Source organism: Phaenicophaeus curvirostris, chromosome 5 (genome assembly GCF_032191515.1).
Source record: "Phaenicophaeus curvirostris isolate KB17595 chromosome 5, BPBGC_Pcur_1.0, whole genome shotgun sequence".
Lineage (NCBI taxonomy): Eukaryota > Metazoa > Chordata > Aves > Cuculiformes > Cuculidae > Phaenicophaeus > Phaenicophaeus curvirostris.
The window spans coordinates 62,888,357-62,914,818 of record NC_091396.1 but is presented as its reverse complement, the minus strand read 5'-3'; the positions used below and the strand labels follow the sequence as shown (position 1 = coordinate 62,914,818).

At 46.8% G+C, this 26,462-nt stretch overlaps 3 protein-coding genes across 5 annotated transcripts in view; 1 reads left to right on the top strand and 2 right to left on the bottom strand.

The window, feature by feature from the left end:
* The window catches only part of SLC38A6 (solute carrier family 38 member 6), a 45,531-nt gene extending 40,549 nt beyond the window's left edge, over nt 1-4,982 (bottom strand). For both annotated transcript variants that reach the window (XM_069856875.1, XM_069856876.1), the window contains exons 1-3: nt 4,789-4,982; nt 3,697-3,818; nt 2,907-2,980 (exon numbers count right to left, since the gene is read on the bottom strand). In XM_069856875.1, the coding sequence (XP_069712976.1) occupies nt 2,907-2,980; nt 3,697-3,818; nt 4,789-4,944 (352 nt within the window). In that variant the 5' untranslated portion in view covers nt 4,945-4,982. The remainder of the gene's footprint in view (nt 1-2,906; nt 2,981-3,696; nt 3,819-4,788) is intronic.
* A 912-nt stretch (nt 4,983-5,894) lies between these two features.
* On the top strand, nt 5,895-13,226 carry TRMT5 (tRNA methyltransferase 5). Of its 2 annotated transcripts, none has more exons than XM_069856863.1 (5): nt 5,895-5,955; nt 8,566-9,215; nt 9,806-9,930; nt 11,429-12,083; nt 12,903-13,226. In XM_069856863.1, exons 1-5 carry the CDS (start codon nt 5,951-5,953, stop codon nt 12,962-12,964), a joined length of 1,497 nt encoding a protein of 498 aa, XP_069712964.1. In that variant the 5' UTR covers nt 5,895-5,950; the 3' UTR covers nt 12,965-13,226. The 2 variants fall into 2 exon arrangements, with proteins under 2 accessions (XP_069712964.1, XP_069712963.1); XM_069856862.1 differs by having other exon boundaries at nt 12,900-13,226.
* A 2,027-nt stretch (nt 13,227-15,253) lies between these two features.
* Nucleotides 15,254-26,462, bottom strand: part of MNAT1 (MNAT1 component of CDK activating kinase) — a 132,898-nt gene continuing 121,689 nt past the window's right edge. The window contains exon 8 of the mRNA XM_069856906.1: nt 15,254-15,740. Coding sequence (XP_069713007.1) covers nt 15,620-15,740 — 121 coding nt within the window. The 3' untranslated portion in view covers nt 15,254-15,619. The remainder of the gene's footprint in view (nt 15,741-26,462) is intronic.

Here is a 26,462-nt window from a genome sequence, read left to right as displayed (position 1 = left end):
TGCCTAACATCTGCCATTAACACTGATACGAATTATATACAGATATAATTAAACAAGAAGTATGTCTTATTAGATTTTACCCTGCATTTTTCTCAGATTCCTATTTACAAAGTTGTTGGTCAGAAGGGGGAAAAAAAAAAAAAAAGCATTTCAGAAGGCCATCTCCAATGGCATCAAAATGTGAAACACTTAGGAGAGAGTTATTTGTTCCCATGTGGTGAAAACACACAGCAAACATGTATGAGAAGCTATGAACGAAAAGAACAAAATTTTCCACACAGTTCCAAAACAGCAATATGAAACCTTGGAGTATTTTCTGTAGGAACTCTGTTTCTGTAATCCATTTAGTGCTGTGAACACTGAGAAGCCCAAATACTTAATCGCATTACTTCTATAATTTCAAGAATACATGGGAAAAAATATTATGCACAATTTATACAAAAATAAACAAGTTCTGCCTGACTGGCTTGATTTCTCTTCTGTTATTAACACTAAACAAAAATTATCCATTTAAATGCAAAGTGAAATTGGCAAGCGTAGTAGGAGGAATACTCATGAATAACTCACAAAACAGAAAGAAAAAGAAAACGCATAATTACAAAGTATATCCTACTTAAATTCCCAATTCCTCGGCTTTATAGAGCAAACTCAGCCTTTGTCAAGCCAGACTCCCATACAATGCAGGTTGTACTGAATTAACATCAGGAGAAAATGGACCTAGCTAATCCATATCTAACACTGGACACTTAGCAATGTTTGGGGTGTTTTTGCTAAGCATTTTGTTCTGCACAAATCATTTGAGATCAATTCAATAAAAAAAAAAAATCAAAGATACTTCTTTATTTTTAAACTATGCCTAAAATGTCTGTGCTTAACAAATCCTGGACTTTGTTTAAAATGGAATTAAAATTAAATCGTCCTTTTCAGAACGTATTTTATAGGTCAGCTCTTTCCTAGGATTACTTTTATGATTTGAACACCTGAATGAATTCTTTACAAAACACTTTCAAAGGTTTTTCTCCTCCACCTTTTAATTTTTCTAGCTCATTCTTTAATATAAAACTACTAAAATTTATTCCCAGTTCCTTGCCATGGATTAAGTTTAATACTATAACTATGCTCACAAATGCACAGAGGTTTTATTAAAGAAAAATGTTCAATTAGCTACTTTGGAAGCAAACATGTACACAGATTTTATTTTGTCAAGGCTCAACAGGTCATATTCCTCACTTTTTTAGGAAAAACTCAGAATGCTATTTATATTACTTTAATAGTTTACAGAAATTATAGTAAATATAATCTGAGAGAAATCTTATTTAAAAGAAAATTTTAAAAAATCAAAACACAGAAGGCTGTAAATCCTGCAAACTTATCTAGACATAGTTTGTGTGCTGACATTATCTGTCAAAATTATGTGATAACTAATTATTAACTGTAAAGTGCTAGTTGCAGACAACAGAAATATTTCACCTAGTCATTTCAGTAGTACTCCTCGCTTTCAGTTGTGTGTTTTTAAAAAATACTTCCTTGAGGTGAAACATTGCCTTTGGACAATAACTAAGGACTTAAGCTACTCTTGTATATTCGATCTCCAAGTTCACAACGTGGAAACTTTTCTTACTTCAAAAGGCTTAAATCCTTAGTTTTCCCCTCTCCGTGGTCGTTCTTCTGCAAGGATCCTTTTAATTACTATTTTACCAAACAACAGCATAATACTACCTCGTGCCTACATAATACAGAACTTTTCAGCCTCAAATAAGAAGTAAAACACTGTAAAAAAATTACCTCAATTTCACCCTTTTTCTGCTTCTTATGTATCTTTCTAGCTTACTTATTTCAGGTTCTGATTCTTTCTAACAAGCAGAGCTCTGAGAGGAGAAAAATTTACCAAAGGCTTAGTCCCAAATCATCAAACAGCCAAGAGGATCAATCTTAAAAGTAACCCTACCTCTGAAGAGATTTTTAAGACTGTATGAAGAACATCACTCAGCAGGTGAAGACAGGAGCAGCAGATCTAAGAAGAATCGGGAAGCAATCATCTGAGAGCCCAAAGCTAGCTACAGAAAACAAAGCCAGTGAGGAAAGAAACAGAAGCTTCCTCCCACCACCTTTGAAAAGGAGAATAGATGAGAGGGATACAATAACCAGGTGACTGAAAGAGATGGAGGCAACTGCTACAGCGTGATCTTTGTGTAGGAGAACTCAAGGAACGAGTCAGTTGTTACAGGAACAATTAAAAGAAGCAAGAATTAAAACATTAGCACATTAGACTGCACCCAGGAGGATCTACTTTTGAACATTCTCAAAGCAGTGTAATTTCTAAGGACTGCAATGGGACTTCTCATTCAAAGAATGACAGTGTCAAAAATGCTGTTAAAATATCTATATATCTATATATATCTATATCTGCATTTATAAAGGGCCATAAGAATTATGATAACTCAGTGAGATTACAAAATCTGAAAGGTATCCATTTGAAACCATGAACAAAGTATCTATTGCAAGTAGAGGAATGAAAGTCTGCTACTTTATTGCTCTTATGTCTTCACTGAAAGCTGAAGGAGCACAGTCCAGGCAGCACCAAAATAATTTTACTACGCAAATACAAGATCTACTTTTCTGGGAGGATGACAGAGGCATTTTGAAAAAATAAAATTGAAAATCTAGAAACCAGTTAGTTTGGCATTTACGTTTCATAAGAAGTTTCAAAATTGTATTTTAAAATGGCAAGTAGAAGTCATTAAAAATATTAAATATTTCAACTTTACTCTCTGTTAGCCTTCTGTTAGCTAACTAGCTATATGCTGACATCCTGTTAATTATAATAACTACACTGGGTCCTGCCTTTGAGACATAGGTGAGGAAGTACTTCAGAGATCACTGTTAGATAAATCCTTTTCACTTACCAGTCTGAGTGCACATACTGAGCAGAAGAAATACAGAGTAAGTAGCAAGGCTGGCAACAATCAGCAACAAGATACTAAAAAACACACACAAAAAAAATATGATTAATGCACTTTTAGAGCACAATGCACTTTCTAACTTTAAAAATGCTACTTTTGCAAGAAGTAAGCTACCACAAGACTGGATTTCCTCATTTTCTCTCTTTTATCTGCTGACTATGGTTCATACGGTCTCTGACCTTTGGATAAGTTCCACTGCTGCTCACACTATCCACCAAAGCAGAGCACATACTGTACAGGCTAAAGACCTGATAAATGAATTACAAAGAGGATGTAAACATCAGAGTGTCTGTACACAGACAAAGATTTATCTTCTAACGAACTGAATCCGATGCTCAGAAAACGGTAGAAGTGACAATTCTGGCAACTTTGGCCCTATTACCCGTAGAATGGAAAGTACAACAAGCAGATTCACATTGTTTAGATACTAGCCGTCCTATTTCAGAAAGCCCACTCCTAGAACTAAAAGAGATAGCACCTTTGAAATGTAAATATCAATCTATTAGGAGTAATAGCCAAGAAATTGCCACCATGTGGCAATTTAATGCAATGCCTGGGCAGTACTTGGGTTAGGCCAGTTTGAATGACTAAAGCAAAGAGGGGAAGATCTTATTCAACAATGCTGAGAAGCACAACCTATTTATTTCTTCCTCAGCTTTTGCACAGGAGCCTTAGTAATCAAGTTTTGTTCCGCTTAAAACTAAATGAGTCGATGTAAAAACTGAAAATTTACCTAAAGCCCATGATCCCTGTGTTGGCCATAACATAGGATAAGCCAAGGATCCCACTTCCCATGATTGCGTTCATTAAATTAAACACTGAGAAACCAAAGGAAGAGCCACGATTTGGAGGATTCTGTGAAAAAGGAAGGACAAAGTACAATCAGCGCGAGAGGAGTTTTGATCTTTCACGGGAAGGGATGTAAGGGGAGGAGGGGGAGACAGGAAACTTTTCCTTCTTTAATCTAAACCAGAAAATTCTCTTTTCTCATTCCAAGATCACGCAAACCCTCATGCGTGGTGCTATCCCATGAGGATGGAGAGGGGGAGGTGATGGCAAGGATGCCCACGACGTCCAAGTACGGCGACAGCAGAGCACATCGAGGTTTATGCTTTAAAGTAGGAGATGTCCATGTGCTCGTATCGAGAGCGGGGGAGCCAAGGGCCCGCTCCAGGAACTGGGGAGCGAAGGAGGGATGCGGTGGGAAGTGCTGGAAGCAGAAATCCTGCTCCAGGGACCCAGTGCTGCCCCTGCCCCCTTGGCCCCAACTTTTGAGCCGGGGGACCCCACGTTTTCTTCTCCTTCTTCGAACCAGAGGTGCCCCTACTGTGAGCCCAGGGTGCCCCCCTCCCCTTCTCTTCCTTCGACTTAGAGGTCTCCGTACTTAGAGCCCGGGGTCCCCCCTCCCTTCAAACCGAGGATCCCCCCTCTCCCTCCCTTTTCCCTTTGCGCCCGCGGTGTCTCCTCCTCTTCTCTCTCTCCGAACCCTGGGTCACCCCGCTTTAAGCTCGGGGTCCCCCCCTCTCTTTCTCTCTCTCCGAGCCCTTGATGCCCCCACTTTAAGCTCGGATTCCCTCCCCCCATTCTCTCCCTTCGAACCCTCGCCCCCCCCCGGCTTTGAGCCCAGGGTCTTCCCTCTCCCTCCGTTTCCCTTTCGTTCCAGAGCGCCCCCCGTTCTCTCCAGTATCGCTTCCCTCCTCCTCACAGCCCAGCACGGCCCGAGCCCGGCGCGGCAGCCCCGGGGACAGCGAGGGCCGAGCCGAGCCGAGCCCGGGCACCCCCGGCGGCCGCTCCGGGCGCCCCCTCCCCGCCCCATCACACGCACGCTGCCCGGCGGCGGCGGCGGCAGCAGCAGCGGGGCGGACTCCGCATCCTCCTCCGCATCCTCCTCGTCCTCGTCCAGCAGCGGCCGGGCCGACAGGTACCAGCCCCACTCGGCCCGGAGCCGCCCGGCTCCCCGCGCTGGCGGCACCGCCGCCATGGCAGCGCGCGCCCCGCCGGAGCCAGCCGGGACCCCGCGGGGGGCGGGGCCTGCGGAGGGGGCGGGGCCTCCGCCGCGATCAATGGGAGGGGCGGGGCCTCACGAAGGAGACCAAGGGGAGGGGAGGGGCCTGCGGGGCGGGGCCTCGTGTGGGAGACCAATGGGGCGGGGCCTGGTGGAGGGGGCGGGGCCTTATGTGGGAGACCAATGGGAAGGGTGGGGACTGCTGGAGGGGGCGGGGCCTCATGTGGGAGACCAATGGGAGGGGTGGGGACTGCTGGAGGGGGCGGGGCCTAATGTGGGAGACCAATGGGAAGGGTGGGGACTGCTGGAGGGGGCGGGGCCTAATGTGGGAGACCAATGGGAGGGGTGGGGACTGCTGGAGGGGCGGGGCCTCATGTGGGAGACGAATAGGAGGGGCGGGGCCTGAGGGAGGGGGCGGGGCTTCATGTGGGAGACCAATGGGACAGGTGGGGACTGCTGGAGGGGGCGGGGCGTCATGTGGAAGACCAATAGGAGGGGCGGGGACTGCTGGAGGGGGCGGGGCCTCAGTCGGAGACCTATGGGTCAGGGCCTGCCGTGGGAGAGCTACGGGGGCGTGGCCTGTGAGAGGGGGAGGAGCCTTCTGATGGGTGATCGGTGTGGGCGGGGCCTTGGAGTAGGGGTCGAGGCCTCCAGGGAAGTGGGCGGGTCTATTGGCGAAGGGGCGTGGTCTCCTGGGGCGGGGCCTTAGAGGGCCCCGTCAATGGGAGGGGCGGGGCCTCTGTGCGAGGGGCGGGGCATCTGGAGATGGGGGCGTGGTCTCCGATTGAGGGAAGGGGCCTCTACCGGCTTCTCAGAGGGAGGGGCGGGGCCTCCGCGCAGGGAGCCGTGTTGGGGGCGTGGCCTCCAGGGGGGGCGGGGCTCTGAGGGACGAGGCCCCGCCCACTCCCTCGGAGCGGCCACTCGGAGCGGCGCGGCGCAGGCGCGGCGTGATGACGTCAGAGGGCGCGCGGCGGGGCCCGGCATGAGGTGAGGGGCGGGGGGGAGGGTCCTGATGGGCCTGTACCCCCCTCTCCGTGCCTGTACCCCCCTCCCTGACATCATCCTCCCCTCGTGCCGTCCCCCAGCCCTTCCCATCCCCTCCCGCTCTCTCTGCCTGCACCCCTCCCCTCCCTGCCCCATGCAAAGCCTGGGTGGCACCTCCCGCACCCCCCACGGGTGTCTGCGCTCGGCCCCTTGGTCTGGACGAGGCAGGTAGCAGCTCCCCTCACCCCCCCCAGGTTCCCCACAGGTTGCTCTGAGGGAAGGAAAGGGCCAACAGGATTACAGAATCGCCTGAGTTGGAAGGGACCCACAAGGATCATCGAGTCCAACTCCTGTCCCTGCATAGGACAACCCCAAAATTCACGCTGTATGTCTGAGCGTGTTGGTTTCTTGAACATTTTCAGGCCCACTGCCATTATTGCTTCCCTGGGGAGCCTGTTCCACTGCTCCATCACCCTCTGGGTGAAGAACCTTCTCGCATCCAACCTAACCCTCCCCGGCGCATCTTCCTGCCATTCCCTCAGGTTATATCACTGGTCACCAGAGAGGAGAGATCAGCTCCTCCTTCCTTTTCGAGGAAGCGGTAAACTGCTGTGAGGTCCCCCTCGGTCTCCTCCAGGCTGAACCAGGGGATCTGGTTGTGCGGGAAAGCAGGGTCTTCCCATAGGCAGTCTGGGAAGGTGTTTGCTCTCTTGTGAAAGGGACCTCAAGCCAGGCTTGGCATGGGGGCTTACCTGGGGCGAACCAGGCCCGCACTTCCCAGCTAGGGAGAAGGGGGATGTCTAAAGGAAATGGCCAGAGCATCCTTTGGACTTGTGGATGAAGTCTTCCTCCTCTGTAGCTGTGGTGTGGAATGTAATACTTATTTTTGAGTCAGCAGGGAAAGGAGGTGCGCTTTGGCCACAGCTTGGCTTTGGGAAATCATAGAATCGCTAGGCTGGAAAAGACCTTTGAAATCATAGAGTCCAACCGTACCTGTCCACTACTAAAAATGATCTGCTGGGAGGTGCAGGGAGTCCCGTTGAGGAGGTGGGATTTAGGGGGAGAGAGGATGAGAGTGGGGCCAGCTTTGCCAGGGCTTGGTTATAATTCCTTTTTTGTAGAAAGTGTGCACAGATGGCCAAGAAAGCCAATGGCATCCTGGCTTGTATCAGAAACAGCATGTCCAGCAGGACCAGGGACATCGCCCTTCCCTTGTACTTGGCATTGGTGAGGCCCCACCTCGAATCCTGTGTTCAGCTTTGCACCCCTCACTACCAGAAGGACATTGAGGGGTTGGGATGCGTCCAGAGAAGAGCAACAGAGCTGGAGAAGGATCTGGAGAACAAGTAGTCTGAACTTTGTTGTTTAGGGTAGAGAAAAGGAGGAGGGGAGACCTTATCACTGTCTGCAGCTCCCTGAGGGGAGGTTGTAGTGAGGTGGGTGTTGATCTCTTCTCTCAGGCAGCAAGTGACAGGACAAGAGGAAATGGCTACAAGTTGCACCAGGGCAGGTTCAGATTAGGCATCAGGAAAAATTTCTTCACCAAAAGGGCTCTCGGGCACTGGCAGAGGCTGCCCAGGGAGATGGCTGAGTCCCCATCCCTGGAGGTATTTAAAAAAAATGGCAGATGGGGTGCTCAGGGATCTGGTTTAGTAGTGGACAGGATGGTTGGACTCTATGATCTCAAAGGTCTTTTCCAACCAAACGATTCTATAAGAAGAGACTACATGGCCTGTTACCCAAAGGAGGGCAGCAGCCTGTATGTTAGTCAGACAGTCAAGGGAACTGGTTTCCTTTCAGGGCTAGTTTGCATCTCTCTCATCAACCCTCAGTCTTAAAACAAACTTCCCAAGAGGTCAGGAGAGACGTCAACCTCATGCACTACTTAAATCATTGGCTCCTGCCTAGGAGCAGCTGATGCAGAGTCAGAAAAGTTGGGTCTCTGTGGATTCGCTGTAGTAGAAGAAGTAGTTTAAAGAAGCGTAAAGCTACTTTGTTCCAGTCCTCATCCTATGAATGAACTGTGAAGAGAGGTCCAGTCACTTGAACAGACATTACTAATGCTCCCTGCCCCGTTAGGGGAATTCTGCATTTAATTCCTGGTTTTTCTGGCATGCAGTACCTGGAGCAAAAACGCTACAATTGTGTGACCCCTGAACACTGGGGTACAGGAGGCAGGAATTGCTAAGCAGTGATTATGACCACTCTTGCTATTAAGTGTTTTCTAGCAACCACTGCTTGGTAACGAGTTTTATTGGAGACAGAGGGGATCCAACAGTAGGATCAAGACAGTAGAACATTTTTTCATTTGGCTTACTGGGATTAATATCAAGTTTATTGGAACAAAGAGAGGTCACTGGGTTTGGGCAGGAGGGGATTATCTCACTGCTTAAAAGTTGGTGCATGTCTGTACGTTTATATGTATAAAGTACATTTGCAAAAGGGCAGAAATATATAGTGCATAGTCCTTAATAAAGAGCTCTACTAAACTATTGTAGATTGTTTGGTACAGATGGAAATTCTAGTTTAAGAGAACAGCAAATCCATGCAATTTGCAGTCTTTTGAATGGAATGATTACATAATGTCTATAAAATGAATAATTTCTCTTTTAGGACTTTATGGAGCTTGGGATACGCTGCCAGACTACTGAAAACTAATCGGTGTAGGACAGCTGCATCAAATACATCATTTCCAGCAGTTTGGATGCTCTTGGCGCAATATTCTGGCAGAATACCTGGGCCCTTTGTAGTAGTTAAGAAAAATAGGTTTTTTACAATGCCTGAAACGGCGGTGGATAAATCTTATGTAGAACTGTATTCACCACATCCTGAAGTGCGTGGGATGAAAGTACTTGACAGAGAAGCTTTTAAAAGGACAGTAGTTGTTCCAGTTCTTAAAGTCAAGAAAGAAATTGTAAATACTATGCTAAAGTCCCTGAAACATACAGTGCTACAGCGTCCTGGTCTAAAGCGAGTGGTGGAGGATCCAGAAGATGAGGACAGTAGACTTGTTATTTTGGATCCTCACAAAATACCTGATTTCTCATTGGGAGAATTGGAACAAGAGGTATTGAAAAAGCTTAATGTTCTTCCTGAGGTGTCCAAGTATAACTTGGAGCTGACTTATGAGAATTTCAAGTCGGAGGAGATCCTGCGAGCAGTGCTTCCTGAAGGTCAAGATGTCACCTCTGGATTTAGCCGTGTTGGCCACATAGCTCATTTCAATCTTAGAGATCACCAGCTGCCCTACCGACATTTGATTGGTAGGTAAACCCACTCTTCTCAATAAAAAAAACAAACAATGAGTATATTTTGCAAATTGTTAACAAGATATTTTAACAATTATTCTACTGATAAATAGAAGTGATGAAGCATTGGAACAGGCTGCCCAAGGCAGTGGTGGAGTCACCATCCCTGGAGGAGTTCCAAAAGGGTGTAGACGTGGTACTTCATGACGTGATTTAATAGGCATGGTGGTGTTGGGCTGATGGTTGATGAACTTAGAGGTCTTTTCCAGCCTTAGTGGTTATATGATTCTATGATTATTACTTGCACAAAGAAAACTTTTGAGCACTTTTTGTTGCTTTATATTTTGACTTTAAATAGCCTTATGCTGATGCCAAGAAGGAGCAGTTCTCTCGCAGCAGTTGTAGGTTCACTTCACCAACTGTGGGGTCAAGGTAACGTGCGTGCCTTAGGTGTCACGTCTGCAACCTTGAATCATTAGAGGAAAGTTGTTTGAATACATGCTTACTTTGGTTAATTTATCTGCAGTCAGCAGTGTTTGTATCTCGTGCAGAACATGTAGAGGCTGTAGTCCCTTAACGAGAATATCTTTTGCCCTCTCTCTCAGGCCAAGTTATAATTGACAAGAATCCGGGCATCACCTGCGTAGTGAACAAAACCAGCATTATTGACAGCACATACAGAAATTTTCAAATGGAAGTGCTCGCTGGAGAGAGCAACCTGGTAACCAAGGTACTGGGGGAAGTTATTCTCTTATTTTGAATGTATGTTAAATGTATGTTAAAACCCAAAAGCATCTGCTAGAAAGATGTGGTGAAGAGATATTGCTAAGATCATTCCTTTGCACTGTGCCTGTTCCTGACACTCCTTTTAGAGTGTGAGTGTTGGCCATTGCCTCTACATCCATTTGTCCTGGTCTGCCAAGAGCAAAGTGACAACCACACGGATCATGAGGATAAATATTCTCTCACATTCACAGCCTAGATTCTAAAGCCAAACTATTTAGTGGATTTGATCTAAGGAAATGCTCTTTCTTCATTTCACCAAGCCTTGTGCCGTGGGTTGTACAGAACGTAAGACGCTGTTTTCAAATCTCCTTAGCTTTGCCACTTGAGCAAGATTGCCTTTGCCCTTTTCTGTCAGCAGCGAGACAAACCTTGTCTCTCCTCTGTTTTGACATTTTTCAGGTGCACAGCGCGATGTAACTGCCAAGTGTTCTTCACATAGGGCTTCTTGTCCTTAGCTGGAAACTTGGCCAGTGGTTGGACTAAAAAATATTTTTCCTGTTAATGGTTCTATACTTTTAGGAGAGAAAACATTAGATTACCAAATAAAAAAAAAGTTGAACAGCTTGGTAGAACATCCTGTACATTCAGAGAGAAAGCATTTGAATCATTGGGGCAGAAGCAAGGGTCCAATAACATGCAGATGGCATTAGCTCACTAAGCATGCATCTAGCGCACCACTGAGCGGCACAGCGAGGGGTGCAGATACACTGCACTCTGTTCCGTGCTGGCAAAGCACATGATGCAGTGATTTAGACCTGAAGTTGCTTTGTTTCGGAGTCACACAGTTCGTGTGTGGTGGTGCAAAGCGAGCATTACCTTGCATATGCAAGTACAGCGAGGTATAGTGAGTACCCCCCTCATCAGAATAAATGCTGTTTCTTTCTAGATCTGCTCTTAAGATAGTGGTCAGCCCAAAGTTTGGATCACTTTCCAGACTCTATCAATTTGAGAGATAAAATACAGTAATTTTCAAACTGCAGACTTGGCTCCCAGTGGCTTTGAATTTGGCTGACAGTTGCCATTCTTGTGCCGGATCATTCTCAGAGGCGTATTTACTATGTGGACTCAGCTAAGGAGGCCTTGAGGCATCTTCCCAAGGTCTGCTTTCAATAAAGGACTTGTCAGCCAGCCACAAAGCTCTTAAAAAGCCTCAGATTTTTTTTTTTTATGGTCATTTTAAGTCGCTGTTTTATTTTCACCTGGTGATTGAGGCATGCATGAGCCAGCCATCTGGATTGACAGTTGGAACTTTCCTTATGGCTGTTTCTGATGAGTCGATCAGTTTATACAAGATTGATGTCTACTACTAACGGCACGAATGTCAACGAATGCATTACCTTTTGATAAAGCACCTTGGGTTTTAGCTGTCTTATTTACAGATTATGCTTAAACGTGCCTGGAATTTGAATGCAGATACTTAAGCAAATGTTTTGGACTTCCAGGTCAAAGAAAATAATATTGTATATGAATTGGACTTCTCTAAAGTCTACTGGAACCCACGTCTTTCCACAGAACACAGCCGTATCGTCGAGCTCTTAAAGCCCGGTGATGTCCTTTTCGATGTCTTTGCTGGGATCGGTCCTTTTGCTATTCCAGCAGCAAAGAAAAAGTGCCGTGTATTTGCAAACGATCTCAATCCCGAATCCTACAACTGGCTCTTGCACAACTGCAAGCTCAACAAAGTGGACAGCAAAATAAAAGTGTTCAACATGGATGGCAGGGACTTCCTCCTGGGGCCGGTAAGAGAAGAACTAAGTAAGGAGCTCCCACTTCTGAAAGGAGAACAGAAAACTTCTTATCATATAGTCATGAATTTGCCAGCTTTGGCTATTGAATTCTTAGATGTTTTCAAGCATCTTTTGGTCGGAGAGCCATGCAGTGCTGCTAGCCTTCCCACAGTGCACTGCTACGGCTTCTCCAAACACGATGACCCTGCCAAAGATATTCAAGAACGAGCTGAGGCTGCGCTGGGAACCTCCTTAGCTGGACGCTGTTCTACTTACCTGGTTAGAAATGTTGCACCGAACAAGGAGATGCTGTGCATTAGTTTCCAGATCCCAGCAGACGTGCTGTACAAGAGGCCCTGCCCCGAGAAAGGTAAGGAACGAGCCTCCTGTGTGGCCCTTGGATGTCTCGGTCACAGTGAGCTGCTCCTCTGATCCTCCACAGGAAAACAGTGGGCTGGGTAGGATCATCCCACAGGCCAAAAACCAGACCTCTGCACCTTAGGTCACGTACTGGGGGAGGACGGGGCATCTAATATCAAGCATATGTTTCTCTTAGCTAAGTACTTAGGAACTAGAGCTTCATTTCCTCGCAGAGTGGTGAAACACACCAGTGTGTTCACCACTGTGTTCACCACACACCAGTGAACGGCGCAATTCCAAGTGACTGGTCCCAGTACTGGCCTCCCGTATGCTTGCACAGACTCAGTTTAGCTCTGGAGCCACTACATCAGCAGAATCCAGTTCTGTGCAATTTAATTGAGAAACAGATACCCTTAGAGGTCTTTAATGTTGAATTTTATTTTCTTTTTTTTCATAATTGATCATTTGCTTCTTGAAGTAGAAGCTGGTTTCAGTGATCTTGGGCTTTATGCCGCATGATAAAGGTGAAGAGGGGAGGCTTTCAGTCCAGAGTTGTATGAACTGGAGGAAAGGAGGTTTCAATAAAACTTTAATGCCATGAAACTTATTTTAATGCTGTTACTGGTGGCACTGAGGTGTAGGTCAAAATGAAGCTCAATACAGGTGTTCTGAAAGTTCTTTTTGGATTTAGTAAAGACCCCTTACTTAATTCTGGTTTTATTTCCTATCTCTTCCTGCTAAATCCCTCAAGTGTTACGTGCCCTGTGGTTTAGTCCCATCTGCTCACTGTGCATTAAATCATTTACTGTTTCTAACCTTCTTCCAGCAGAACCAGCCTCGAAGCGTCTGTGCACCAGCAAAGAGTTTCCTGAAGAAGAGGCACCGAGTTGAGGACCGGAGTTACGGTAACAACCTTAGGAGCTTGCAAAGGTTTGCTTAGGTTACCTCTGGTTTACCCCTCGAGTTATTTGAAGCATAACCTGTGTTATCCACCTCCAGTGCCAAGAGGCGTGATGCACGTGGCAGCTTTCCTTTGTGAGCCTTCGTGGCTTTCCTAATTGTGGGATCAACAAGCAGATTGAAGTTGTTGTTACTTAAAAAAAAAAATAGAACTGTGCCTTTTTGTAATAAACGTGTTTTGGTACTTTTCTGCTCTCTGCTGCTTCACGCCCCATGATAATTCAGTGCCACAAGCCGGGATAGTTTCCTGCTGTGGTATTTTGATAATTTGTGGTTTGTGGCAAAGGCAGATTTTATGTTTTGTTGGGTCTAACGAGATGAATCCTTTAACCCTTGCACTGGATGCTCTTTGATAAATGAGTTTGGTGCTTTAGGAACATTGGATTGCAGTTGGCAGATGCACAAACAGCTCTTGCGCAAGCAAGATACCTTTCAAAAATTTAACCCACAATACAAAAAGATCCAAAGAGCCATATAGATGCTTGTTCCTGGGCTTCTGAGTAATAAATGCTTTTCACACTGAGATTTAGTTGGGGATTAGTTGATTCCTAACTTAGTGTTTCCCACCATTAAAGCAGGAAGGACCCTTAACGCCATTCACAGGGTTGCAGATCCAGTACCCGCTAGCATTAAAAGTGCCAGCTGGAAAGCCAGTACCTGGCTGAAGGATTGTCTCACCTTGAAACAGCATCTTACTCTGGCTTCTGTGCCTCTGCTGTCTCCTAGCTCTCCTGTTCCTCCCAGGCTGCTTCTCTACCACAGTCCCTGGACAATCTCTCTGCTTGTATTCTGCAGGGATTCAAAAAGCCTCTGCCTTTGATTTCTTTTTCTTACCCATCCAAACTATTGTTGGGCAACGTCAACCACAAACCGTTTCTTTGGACAGAGAGCTTGGATCACACTCTCAAGTTTCAGATATTGTCCTTCAGTCCAAGCTCAGAGCCCTCAGCAAGCAACTCCATTACCAGATGTCCATCACCCTCCCTGCCTCTGCTGCTGTGGCTCCACCACCAGGGCCTTAATCCGATGTCTTGGTTCTCCTGCAAACAACCACTAAAGCCCATGGGTTAGTTTTGCTTGTGGCTCTGTGTTACAGCCTTTCCCTTGGCTACACAGTGAGTGCTTCCGCAGGAGCCTTCGCAGCGTGGTTACTGCTGGATTGCACTCAAACCACAGGAGAAAACTCCTCATGACTCAGTCACGCTATCTTGAAAGCTGCTGTACGGATGACCTCTCTGGCCTTTAAAACAGCAACATCACAGCAGCTTTACCCTGTTTCTCGTAGAACAACACGAGTTGTCTCTAACGTGTGTTGCACAGTCGAGTCCACAGGCTCTCTGTCCGAGCCAGGCCTCCCGCCCGTGGCAGGGAGCAGCGCTCCACAGGCTGCGACCTCTTCTTCACCTCTGCCTCCTGGGTTAAGTTCCCCATCAGCGACTGCTCTGGGCACAAACAGAATTTCAGAGAAAGGGCAATGGAAATTTTGGCACCTCCCTCCATGTTCCCTAAAAAAGGAAGCACCAAGTCTGGAATAGAGTTTATTCTTCTCTTTATTACAAAATAGACAAAAAGCATCGTTGAGTGCGCTCCTCAGAACAGGGTGACCCATAAACCTCGGTCCAGGCTTTACTCCACAGGCACTCGCTGTCCTGAGCAGTTCCCAGTGTCCTGCAGTTCACAGACACTCATAGCAAAGAGCAGTCCTGCCACGGGAACCTCTTCTCTGCTTCAATTCATCTACGTTCCACCTCAAGGAGAGGGGCAGGAATACATAAAAGCAGTAAGGGTCATCCCGAAAGCCAAAGGGATGTTCCTGCCAAAGGAAGCTCTTGAACACGACAGAAAAGTTTTGAACAGGGCTAAACAGGAAAAATCAAACCCGATTTTGACTACTTTAGTGACCCAGCCTTGTATCGAGGCTCCTGAGATTGCTTCTGGAGGAGCTTAGTTGGAAGACTTTTAGCTAAAGTTTTGTTTTCCAGACAAAGATAAGAACCAAGTGACATCAGGATGGATCCTGCATAAAAGTTGTGTCAGCACAGTTCCAGGGTTTCTCATCTCATCCAGCTGGCAGGAGGAAAAACCCACTTGTCTGAACTGGGGAAACTAGTTTTATGGGAAGAAAATGTAGGCTTGAATATTGACACTCAATGTTATAATCAAAATGGCATTTAAATGCTTGTGCAAATAAAACCCTGCAATAAGAGTAAAACCACGAACTTTAATAAAAAAGTCTAGCTTTACTGAAAAAAAAAAATTACAAGTGTATTTCTTTAAACCTCAAGCCTACGTAGCTGAGTTATTCACATCTTCCATTAGATGTGGCTTATTGCCTCAGCCTCCCTCAGCAAAGTGCCACATGACTAATGAGTTTCCCCTTCCACAAAAATGCATCTCCCGTTTTACAAAGCGCTCGTGCAAACTGGGGTTTGGAGTTTATTTCCCCCCTTTAACACTTAAACCCAGCCGGTTTTACACAGAAAAATGACTGCAGCTCAGCCGTTGTGCAGATGGCAATGACTTTACACAAACTTGCTGGCTTGGTTTGCTTCTCACTCGGTTCGGTGTCCCTCGATCCCACACTGGCTAAGTGGGGTGCCAGAAGAGACCACTGAAAGCATCCTGTAAGGCTCGGTAGCAAGCGAGAGAAGAAGTGTAGCCCCCAGCAAGGTCCTGCGGAGAGGCCGCTCGTACGTGGTTGAGATACCTGAAACAAAGAGAAGCGTGATTTTAGAGCAGAAACAAACACATCAGACACCTGCACGTTCACAGTACAGCGAGGTCGAGGCTGCTAGTTGGGAGGATGCAAGACGGAGCTGCCTTCTGCTATCAATGTGTTGGTATAAAGCTGCCTTAAACCGCTGGCAATGCTGATGCACCTTCAGACAAGCTAAAACTGAAACCCCTGGCTCTTTGCTAAAGGCTGCACGGGGTTAAGAACATAGAATAATAGAATCATAGAATCACTAGGCTGGAAAAGACCCACTGGATCATCGAGTCCAACCATTCCCATCAATCACTAAACCATGTCCCTCAGCACCTCATCCACCCGTCTTTTAAACACCTCCAGGGAAGGTGACTCAACCACCTCCCTGGGCAGCCTGTTCCAGTGCCCAATGACCCTTTCTGTTAATATTTTCTCCTAATGTCCAGCCTGAACCTCCCCTGGTGGAGCTTGAGGCCATTCCCTCTTGTCCTGTCCCCTGTCACTTGGGAGAAGAGGCCAGCTCCCTCCTCTCCACAACCTCCTTTCACAACCACTCATTGGTTTGTGTTTTCTGTGCTCACTCTGGAGAGAGGGCTGTTTCCCTACTTCAGTAGTAAGGAAGACTTCTTTCTTCTACCTTCTACCCTTTCTTCTGCTCTGCTAAGACCATGATCACAAGGACAACAGGTTTTCCTGCACTCCCACAGAAATGGGAGGGTTTCTGCTCTGTCTGGTTAATGCTGGGCGCTCCCCAGAACCAACTATGCCAGCTACTCTGATGACAACAGGGCTGAACGTTCTGCTCTTGGGCCAATCTGTACCTGAAGCAAGTTCACTGACACTGGAAAACTGGATCTGTAGGAGGCTGTGATCAACCTCTTAGCTAACGAAGCCTCTAAACTTCACCACTGATTAATCATAGAATCATAGAACAACCAGGTTGGAAGAGACCCACCGGATCATCGAGTCCAACCATTCCTATCAAACACTAAACCATGTCCCTTAGCACCCATTTGCAGAGCCATCTAATTCTACACCGAACCAGCGAGACCTATGAGTTGACATTGCAACACGCTACCTACGCTGGCAGCGCCGTGAGCTCTTGGCTCACTCGGAGGGCTCAGACCCAGCTGTGCACGCTAAGAAATTCCATGAAGGAGTCCGCTCAGTGGGGCTTGAGTGGTTTCATTCAATGCTGTAACTCTGTAGTTCTTGCACTCTACAAAAGACAGATACAAGACCAGATTCTCAGCTAGTTTTGCACCCAGATTCCATCATAGATGGGGCCTTGGGCAGCCTGATCCAGTGGGAGGTGTCCCTGCCCTTGGCTGGGGGTTGGAACTGGATGGTCTTTCCAACCCAAACCATTCTGTGAGAGACAGACAGACACAGGCTGTAGCCTCGCACAATCAGCATAATGGCTGCTGTGAACAAAAGACACAACACCCTCAATGAGAACCACTTTTCACAGTGGCCATTTAAGCCACTGGGCTTCAGCTACCCGTTTGGATTCATCCCTTGGTACAAGTTGCTCCTGGGAAGGTTGAGTCATTCCACCTCTGGCTTGGCAATTCAAGCATAAACTTGCAAAATGCGTACAGACTTTTATAATGTTATCCCGAGAAACCTAAACCAGCTGCGCTTTTGGCAGGAAAATGCAGGACCACCAGTAAAATATCCAAAACAGTTGCATCTTTTAATTTATGACTGTACACTGTTTCCATAAAGAGTATATAAAACAGGTCAGATTTTATAGGTAAGACATAATAAACAGTCATACCCATTGATGCCATAAATGTGTGGAAAAAGAAGTTACTTAGAAATGATTAATTACAGTTTTAAAACTGTATTTCTTGCACCTAATAACCACTACGCACAGACATGAGCAACGTTTCTGAGCAACTGCTGGCAAGATGCTGAAGTTCAGATACTGAATTTGCCTCCTGTGCCCGAGCTGAGGTAAGCAGGGCTGTTCTCTACCAACGTGTGGTGGAGTCCGGAACTCACTGCTGAACACAGGTTCTCATCAGCACAGGCACAGACATGAGGGGACAAACCCTTCTAACAGTGTTTAGTCCAAAGGAAATCTACAAACACAAAGCAAAGCTGGTTCCATCTCATAATTCACAAGGGAAAATGGTCTGCACAATCACAGTATGGCTTGAGTTGGAAGGGACCTTCAAGATCATCCAGTTCCATCGGCAGGGACACCTCCCACATGATCAGGCTGCTCAAAGCTCCATCCAATCTGGCCTTGAACACCTCCAGGGATGGGGCAGCCACAGCTTCCCTGGGCAACCTGGGCCAGGGCCTCACCACCCTCAGCGTGAAGAAATTCCTTCTTAATGTCTAATCTAAATCTTCCCCCTTCCAATTTAAACCATTCCCCCTCACCCTGTCACTCCAGGCCCTTGTAAAAAGTCCCTCCCCAGCTTTCCTGTAGCCCCTTCAGGTACTGGAAAGTTGCTCTAAGGTCTCCCTGGAGCCTTCTCTTTTCTAGGCTGAACAATCCCAACTCTCTCAACCTCTCCTCATAGCAGAGGTGCTCCAGCCCTCTAATCACCTCCGTGGCCTCCTCTGGACCCGTTCCAACAGTTCCATATGCTTATGCTGGGGATTCCAGAACTGGACACAGGACTCCAGGTGGGGTCTCATGAGAGTGGAGTAGAGGGGGAGAATGTCTTCCCTTGCCCTGCTGGCCACGCTGCTTTGGATGCAGCCCAGGACACGGTTGGTTTCTGGGCTTCGAGCACACATTGCCAGCTCGTCAAGCTTCTCATCAACCACCACCCCCAAGTCCTTCTCTGCTCTCAGCCACATCATCCCCCAGCCTGTATTGAAACCGCAGATTGCCCCGACCCAGGAGCAGGACCTTACACTTGGCTTTGTTCACCCTCATGAGAGAGGAGCTCCTGTTTTGTGGGAGAAGGCATTTAACAGATTTTTAGGGTTTTTCTTAAACATTCTCATTACTTGTCCCTTGATATTTTAAGAGGAAAATCTCATCCTTCCCAAAGGCCTTTTACAACTGCTGCGGGAGACAGGAGCTCCTTCCCCGAGCCAGGAACGATAAAGGGACCCTGACAGCGACAGATAATTTCCTTCAAAACACTCGTGTCAAACTACCCCCCTCCTCCAAACCAGAGACTCTTCTAAAAATCAATTTCCATCTCAGATTTTACTTCCATCCTGTTTACTTCACTGCACAAACTCGGTTTTCCACTCATGCATGAAACACTCCGGAATAAACAGGGGATTATTTTACACTTCTCTATTAACAAAGGTTGGTTGTATGTATTTCATTACTCTTCTTATCTTTTGTTCCTTATCACTAAAAGGAGAGAGGCAGAGTCTATTGTTTCCTTTTTTTAGGTCATCTGAAGTTGGGGCATCGGTTTCATAAGACAGCCTGGTTACGGCAGCAGCCAGAGTTGCTTGGTCTGGGATCTCTGAAGCAACACAACATCACTGCCAAAGAGGCTCTGATCCACCTTTACTATGGCCACGTGCGTTAATTCTCCTTGTTCCTGTGAAACAAGCACGACACTGCTGGCTGTCACACGAGGGCTCGCTTTTCTTTCTAAGTATCTAAACTTACAGCTCTTGACCCATTTATTTACCGTGGTTCACCAGGCAATTGCAAAGAATCTGCCACACTGAAGCCACACAATGAGAGGCGAATGTTGTACTGGCTTTTCCACATTGATCCCCATCTATGCTGCTTGAACCCACAGAATCATAGAATCATTTGGTTGGAAAAGACTTGAGATCATAAAGCCCAACCGTACCTGCCCACTACTAAACTAAATCCCTAAGCACTTAATCTACCTGTCTTTTAAATATCTCCAGGGTTGGTGACTCAACCACCTCGCTGGGCAGCCTCTGCCAGTGCCTGAGAACCCTTTTGGTGAGGAAATTTTTCCTGATGTCCAATCTGAACCTGCCCTGGCGCAACTTGAGGACATTTCCGCTTGTTCCATCACTTGTCACTTGGGAGAACAGACCACCTTTTCACAACCTTCTTTCAGGGAGCTATAGACAGTGACAAGGTCTCCCCTCAGCCTCCTTTTCCCCAGGCTGAACAACCCCAGCTCTCTCAGCCATTCCTCATAACGCTTGTTCTCCAGCCCCTTCACCAGTTTCGTTGCTCTCCTCTGGACGAGCTCCAGGACCTCAATGTCTCAATCCAGACAAGCCCTTCACAGGAGCATCTCTCTGAACCGCATTCCTGGGGTTTCTGGCAGAGGTCAGCACATCTTTTCATGTGCACCTTTGCAACAGCAGCAGGAAGGAATGCTTGCCAAGTCTGATTTCCAAAAAGCCAAGCTCCGTTAGGCCCTGGGACCTGGAGGTAATTGCTCTCACTAGTTAGCAAATTCCAGCACACTGGGTCTGGTTTTCATAGGTTTATTTTAAGTACCTGTAAATCTTATAAGCAGAAACCAGGAAAAAGAGGTTTGCTTTTTCTGGGGCAGAGTTTTTTAATGTAACTTGTTTTTACTGAGGGCAGAATAACTCTGAAGTTAAAAAAAAGCCTGTGCTATTACTTTTGTGCAGGGCTAAAGGGCTGTGTGTTCTCTGCCCCACAGTTTCACACTTTCATTCACCCTAAAGCCTCTGCTTCGCTCCAGGCTCTGCCCAAACAAGCCCCCTTTCCTTCGCTGCAGCCATTGGATGTTGATCTTCCCCATTAACCTTTCACGTCAGTTAAAACACATCGTATTTTATTCTTCATGAGCCTTCAGGGGGCTCATTCCTGACCTTTCCTTTCTCATCACCATGTGAAAAAAAAAAAAAACAACCCTCCTGTTTTCAAGGAAAGAGGCGTAATTCACACTTGGGATGGAGGCTCAGAATGAAGCTGGTCGTTCCTGGGGGTCAGTTTCCTTCATATTTTCTCTTTTCCAAAGGCTGCGTCACCATCACTTCATCAGGGACCACTGGAGAGGCAGCAGCAGCATTCAGCACGGCAGCGGGCACGATCCCCCACGCCTTCCCACTCGCTGTCAGGGCAGCCTCAGCACCACTTGGCAGAGCTACAGGGACCCACGAGCAGCTCATCAGACAGAAACACTTGAGACCACTGGGAAATCGTCCCTCACTGCTCAACAGGCTGGTCTCCTTTCAGAGAAATTCAAGGAAGACTTCAGAAACAATGAGAGTGGATGGAGTATTGTGTCCAGTTCTGGAATCCCCAATATAAGAAGGATATGGAACCGCTGGAACGGGTCCAGAGGAGCCCACGGAGATGATCTGAGGACTGGAGAACCTCTGCTATGAGGAGAGGTTGAGAGAGTTGGGATTGTTCAGCCTAGAAAAGAGAAGGCTCCAGGGAGACTTTAGAGCAGCCTTCCAGTACCTGAAGTGGGCTACAGGAAAGCTGGGGAGGGATTTTTTTACAAGGGCCTGGAGTGATAGGGTGAGGGGGAATGGTTTAAATTGGGAAGGGAAAGATTTAGATTAGACATTAGGAAGAAGTGACAGTGGGGAGGCCCTGGCCCAGGTTGCCCTGGAAAGGTGTTCAAGGCCAGGTTGGATGAGGCTTTGAGCAACCTGATCTGGCGGGAGGTGTCCCTCCCTGTGGGAGGGGGGTTGGAACTGGATGATCTTGAATGTCCCTTCCAACTCAAACCATTCTATGATTCTATGAGAAACAGCACATTCAAACCAGGCTATAAAAACGCCCACACAACCAACAAGCCAAAAAGCCCCGCAGGGCTTCACCCACCCAACTGGAAGTATCAGTGCTTGGGATTATTCCACACAATCTGCCCCCTCTACACAAGATAAACACAGTCCCACCGGTGTTTCTGCAGCCACGTTACTGGAGGTGAATGTGGAATGCCGTATATTTGGCATACACATTGTATCAGGTTTGATATTTTATGGGGGTGAAGAAAGGAAAAATCATTCACAAGTTGTTTGACAGAAGAAAAAAAAAAAACCCAGATAATGTGATTCTGTTCCCCAGAACAGATTTACTGCTCATCTGATTACCCGCAGGATCCAAGACAGAAAGTAATGGGGCAGACAGTAGAACTGGGATGTTTTCCAGATTCATCATTTAAATAATAAATAGTGGTTGCATGACTGGAGCACGATACTCCAGTCTGGAAAACTGTAAAGCATTCAGCAAGGCAGTATCAAACGCTGCATTCCTGAACCTTTCTGGAGACAGTATTTCCATTAGATTTACCAAGCCTCTCAGATGAGCTACGGATGCGTTATTCAGTGAATCCCCGCAGAGACTGGCTCTTATCAGATCAGAGAAGCACCTAAGGAACTGGATTGCTCTGGCCTGTTTTCCCATGAGGAATGTGTGGCCAGGTTACTCCACTGCCCCTGAGCAGGTAAAAACAGTTCCTCCAGCAACTCTAGTTTTGTTTGAACCAGTTCTACCACACAGCAGGTCCACACAGCCAAAGCAGAATTTGCTTATAAAATGATCTGAGTTCGTTGCTGTTCTTCACTAAACAGGCCTGGGGAATTCAATCGGGAACAGGCTTTCGCTCGGTGTTATTCAAATACAGGGTGGCTCTCCCTGCCCTGGAGACTGTGATGTCTAAGGTAGGACAAAAACGTAACACACAGAAAGCTGGTACCCAAAGCAGTGATCCAGAAGAGCAATTCAACCCTCCTAACTAACCACAAGCCTGATCCCAAGTCCTCAAAAGTCAAAAAGTTACCCTTTATCTATTTTAACAGACACTCCTTGGGCATTACCATCAAATCCAAATCTTAAAAACCAAACCAGCTGTTCCTGGTACCAGAACCCCCTGCTGAACACTGGTCAGCACAGCACGCCCCAACAACCAATGGAACTTTAACACAACCATGAACTCAGCAGAGGCTCCTCTCAAGGTGATTGTCCCACACTGATGTGGCCCCCCCTTGAGTACCCTGTGCAGTTTCGGGTGTCACAGCACAAAAAGGATCTAAAGCTACTGGAAAGCGTCCAGAGGAGGCCGCAAAGTTGGTGAAGGGTTTAGAGGAGAAGCTGTTTGAGGAGTGGCTAAAGTCACTCAGACTGCTCAGCCTGGAGAAGAGAAGACTGAGGGGAAACCTCATTGTGGTCTACAGCTTCCTCACAAGGGAAGGAGAAGAAGCGGGTGCTGATCTCTTCTCTCTGGTCACCAATGACAGGCCTGAGGGAATGGCAGGACCGATGTGCCAGGGGAGGGTTAGGTTGGATACAAGGAAAAGGTTCTTCACCCAGAAGGCGGTGGAGAACTGGAACAGCTCCCCAGGGAAGCAGGTGTGGCCACAAGCCTGACAATATTCAAGAAGCATTTGGACGACCCCCTCAGACACATAGTGGGAATGTTGGGGTTGTCCTGTGCAGGGACAGGAGTTGGACAAAAAGATCCTTGTGGGTCCCTTCCAACACAGGACATTCTATGATTCTATGAACTCTATACCGCTTGCAGGCCTTGCACCATGCCGAGATCCCACTTCCAGCCCTGACGGCAGCGAAGCACCTACCATCAGCCACTCTTCTCCTCCACTCTGCAGGCCAACAAGGACTAAATTGGAGAAATCTATTTAATAGTTGAATGGGCAAAACTGTTTCCTGGAAAGGAACAGGTCCATGGGTATCTCAGGGAACCAAGATGTCATTTGGTTGATAAACGCTAACTGTTTTCATAGAATCATAGCATTATTAAGGTTGGAAAAGACCTCTAGGATCATCCAGTCCAACCATCAGCCCAATACCGCTGTACCTACTAAACCATGTCCCAAAGTGCCATGTCTACATGCTTTTTGAACACCTCCAAGGACAGTGACTCCATCACTGCCCTGGGCAGCCTGTTCCAATGTTTCATCACTCTTGCAGAAAAAAAAAATTTCCCAATATCCAATCTAAACCTCCTCTGGTGCAACTTGAGGCCACTTCCTTCATCCTATCCCTTGTTACTTGTGAGAAAAGACTAAGACTAAGACCCACCTCAAACAACCTCCTTTCAGGGAGCTGTACAGAGTGAGAAGGTCTCCCCTCAACTGCCTCTTCTCCAGACAAAACAACTCCAGTTCCTTCAGCCACTCCTTCAGCCACTTCTCCAGCTCTGTTCCCTTCTCTGGACACGCTCCAGTTCCTCAATGTCCCCTCAATGTTTTTTGTAGTGAGGGGCCCAAAACTGAACACCAGATATGAGGTGCGGCCTCACCAGTTCTGAGTGCAGGGGGATGATCCCTTCCCTGGTCCTGTTGGTCACGCCATGTCTGATCCAAGCCAGGATGCTGCTGGCCTTCTTGGCCACCTGGCCACCCTGCTGGCTCATGGTTCAGCTGCTGTCGACCAGCACCCCCAGGTCCTTTTCCACTGGGCAGCTTTCCAGCCACTCTGCTTTGAAAGTTCTAATTATTTTAATTTGAATGTGACCAGGAAGTCAATAAAACAGACAACAGAATTGTCCCAGTGTGGGTTTGCTGCAAGCAGCACTGAACGGGCAGGCAGAGACCCTGCAACAGCTCGAGGGGCTGGGGCTGGGCTAGCGACGGTGTTTTGTCTTTCTTTTTCAAGGCTCCATGCATACAATTCACAGAATCACAAGGCTGGAAAAGACCCACTGGATCACTGAGTCCAACCCATTGCAGCAATCGGCATGAACATCAAAAAACTGCTCAGCACGGTGAGGTCTCGGTACGACAGATCCCAAGGCAGACAGAGAAAGAATGTATTTTTAACCTGATTATGTCACTTGTTAGTCCTGCAGCAGGACAAGACCAAATAGAGCTCGAGGCGCTGGGCTGCAAGTAAAAGTCCACAACACAGCTCTGGCTACAGAGAAATCCTGCTGAAGATGATGAGAGAGACTACCATGAACACCCCCTTGGAGCCCCCACCTGCAGACAGCTTTTCCACCAGTTCAGATTCAGCTTAGTAAGCCAGGCTTTTCTATTATTAATAACCCTGTTTAGCTGTGCTGGTTTTCTGAGGGCTTAGTGAGCAGAAATTGCTCACCGAGGTGTCAGATGAGCGCCAGACCCCAGCACAAAGGACAGAACACTCCAGACATTGCCTTTCTTTTGCCACAAACTTGCTCAGCCTGTTTCACATATCCACACCCCAAGAGACAGAGCTGTCACTCATTGTGATCTCCAGAGCTGAGCCCAGAGTTCCTCTCCTTCAAAACAGCACGTGATGGGGCGTAGAAGCTCACAGCGTGCCTGTAAAACCACCACCTATGCCTCCAACACAGGGGCTGAAGCTACCAGGGCCAACTGCGCAGTTGGTACAACAAGCAAACCCTCTGGGTCCACCTGGCTTTTCCTCTGGTGACATTCCCAGGAGCTCGCTTAAATTAAAATTAAAATTAAAACATATCTGTACTTCAATGAGGTCTGAGTACCTTTTCCGCCTTCAGAGGGAAACCTGAACCAACCTTCCAGGAGGGAATGTCTTAATCTTGCAATAAACTTTTCAAAATCAGATGCCTGCTGACTCTAATGGATCTCTGCTTCTTATAATTATGATTTAAGAAAAAAAACTTCTTAATTGACAATTTGAGCTCACGGCTCCCACAACTTTTGTTTCTCCGTTCTAGGTCTTCTACATGAAGAACTCTGTTCTACCAGAAATAACTTTTCCCAGTAGAAAAGCCAAGAAAACCCCAACCCACCAAATCAATAAAGGAAATCTAGGACCTCTAGTGATTCTTTTTAGCCTTTCCATGGGCTTTTTCTAAAGAGCAACTTGTTTCAAAGGCTGTCAGAGTGTCTCTAGGCAGGAGAATGTCAGCTGTGTGTGGGAAACAAAGTTCTTTACTACTAAAATAAAGCAGGATCTGCCTCAGCTACAATGAAACAGCACACAGGTCGCTACTGGAGACTGAACAAGGGGAAAAAAAGCTTGAAAAGTAACATCTGCCCTGAAAGAGCTGTGTCTGATAATGCCAGTTCTGGCTCCAAAGGCAGAAATCAGTGTTGAACACCTCCTCTCCCTCTTTCCCCCGTTCCTCTTCCTCCTTATATCAGAGGACAAACTTTTCAGACCCTGGAAGCCACACATGTGTAGAGACATTTTATAAAGAAGAAGGACTTGATGCTATAAACGTTGTTGATGTTGAGCAACCCTGACAAGACCTTGAAACAGGGAGCTAGCTCGGTGGAAAGAAGAAGTAACTGAGAGAAAAACAAAGAAGAAAAATGTCAACATGGCTAATTTTAGTGTAACTTGTTTAAAAGCACGTGCGGTGGTTTAGCCAATAATGTGTTAGAAATAGGCATGTGAACAAGCACTTTCAACCAATAATAAACTGTAAATAAGTGAGTGAACAGCTTATGCATAACCAGATATGTGACCCGAAAAGGTATATAAAGAGAAAACTAACACAATAAAGGGTCTTTGATCCATCAGATTGAAGTCCATGTCTCAATCCCCTCGACACACGTGCCCTGCTGCAACAGCAACTCGGCAGCATCATGAAGCTCAGGGCTCCTGCTTCAAAAGCAGCAGCTTCACTCCTTACCATTCAGCTACTCCAGTGATCAACAGAGGAATCTCCAGACCACTTTAGATAAAAACTACAGCACCTTTATTTCAAGTTTCACATAAACCGTTTTCTCTTTCAATGGTGAGATACATAGGAGTTGGATTAAATGACCTTCAGGGTCCCTTCCAACCCCAACCACTCTATGACTCATATATAAATTTTAAGATACATATAATTACCTGTATCAGAGATTTATTAGGCATTACCCATGACACTGGCGAGCACAGCT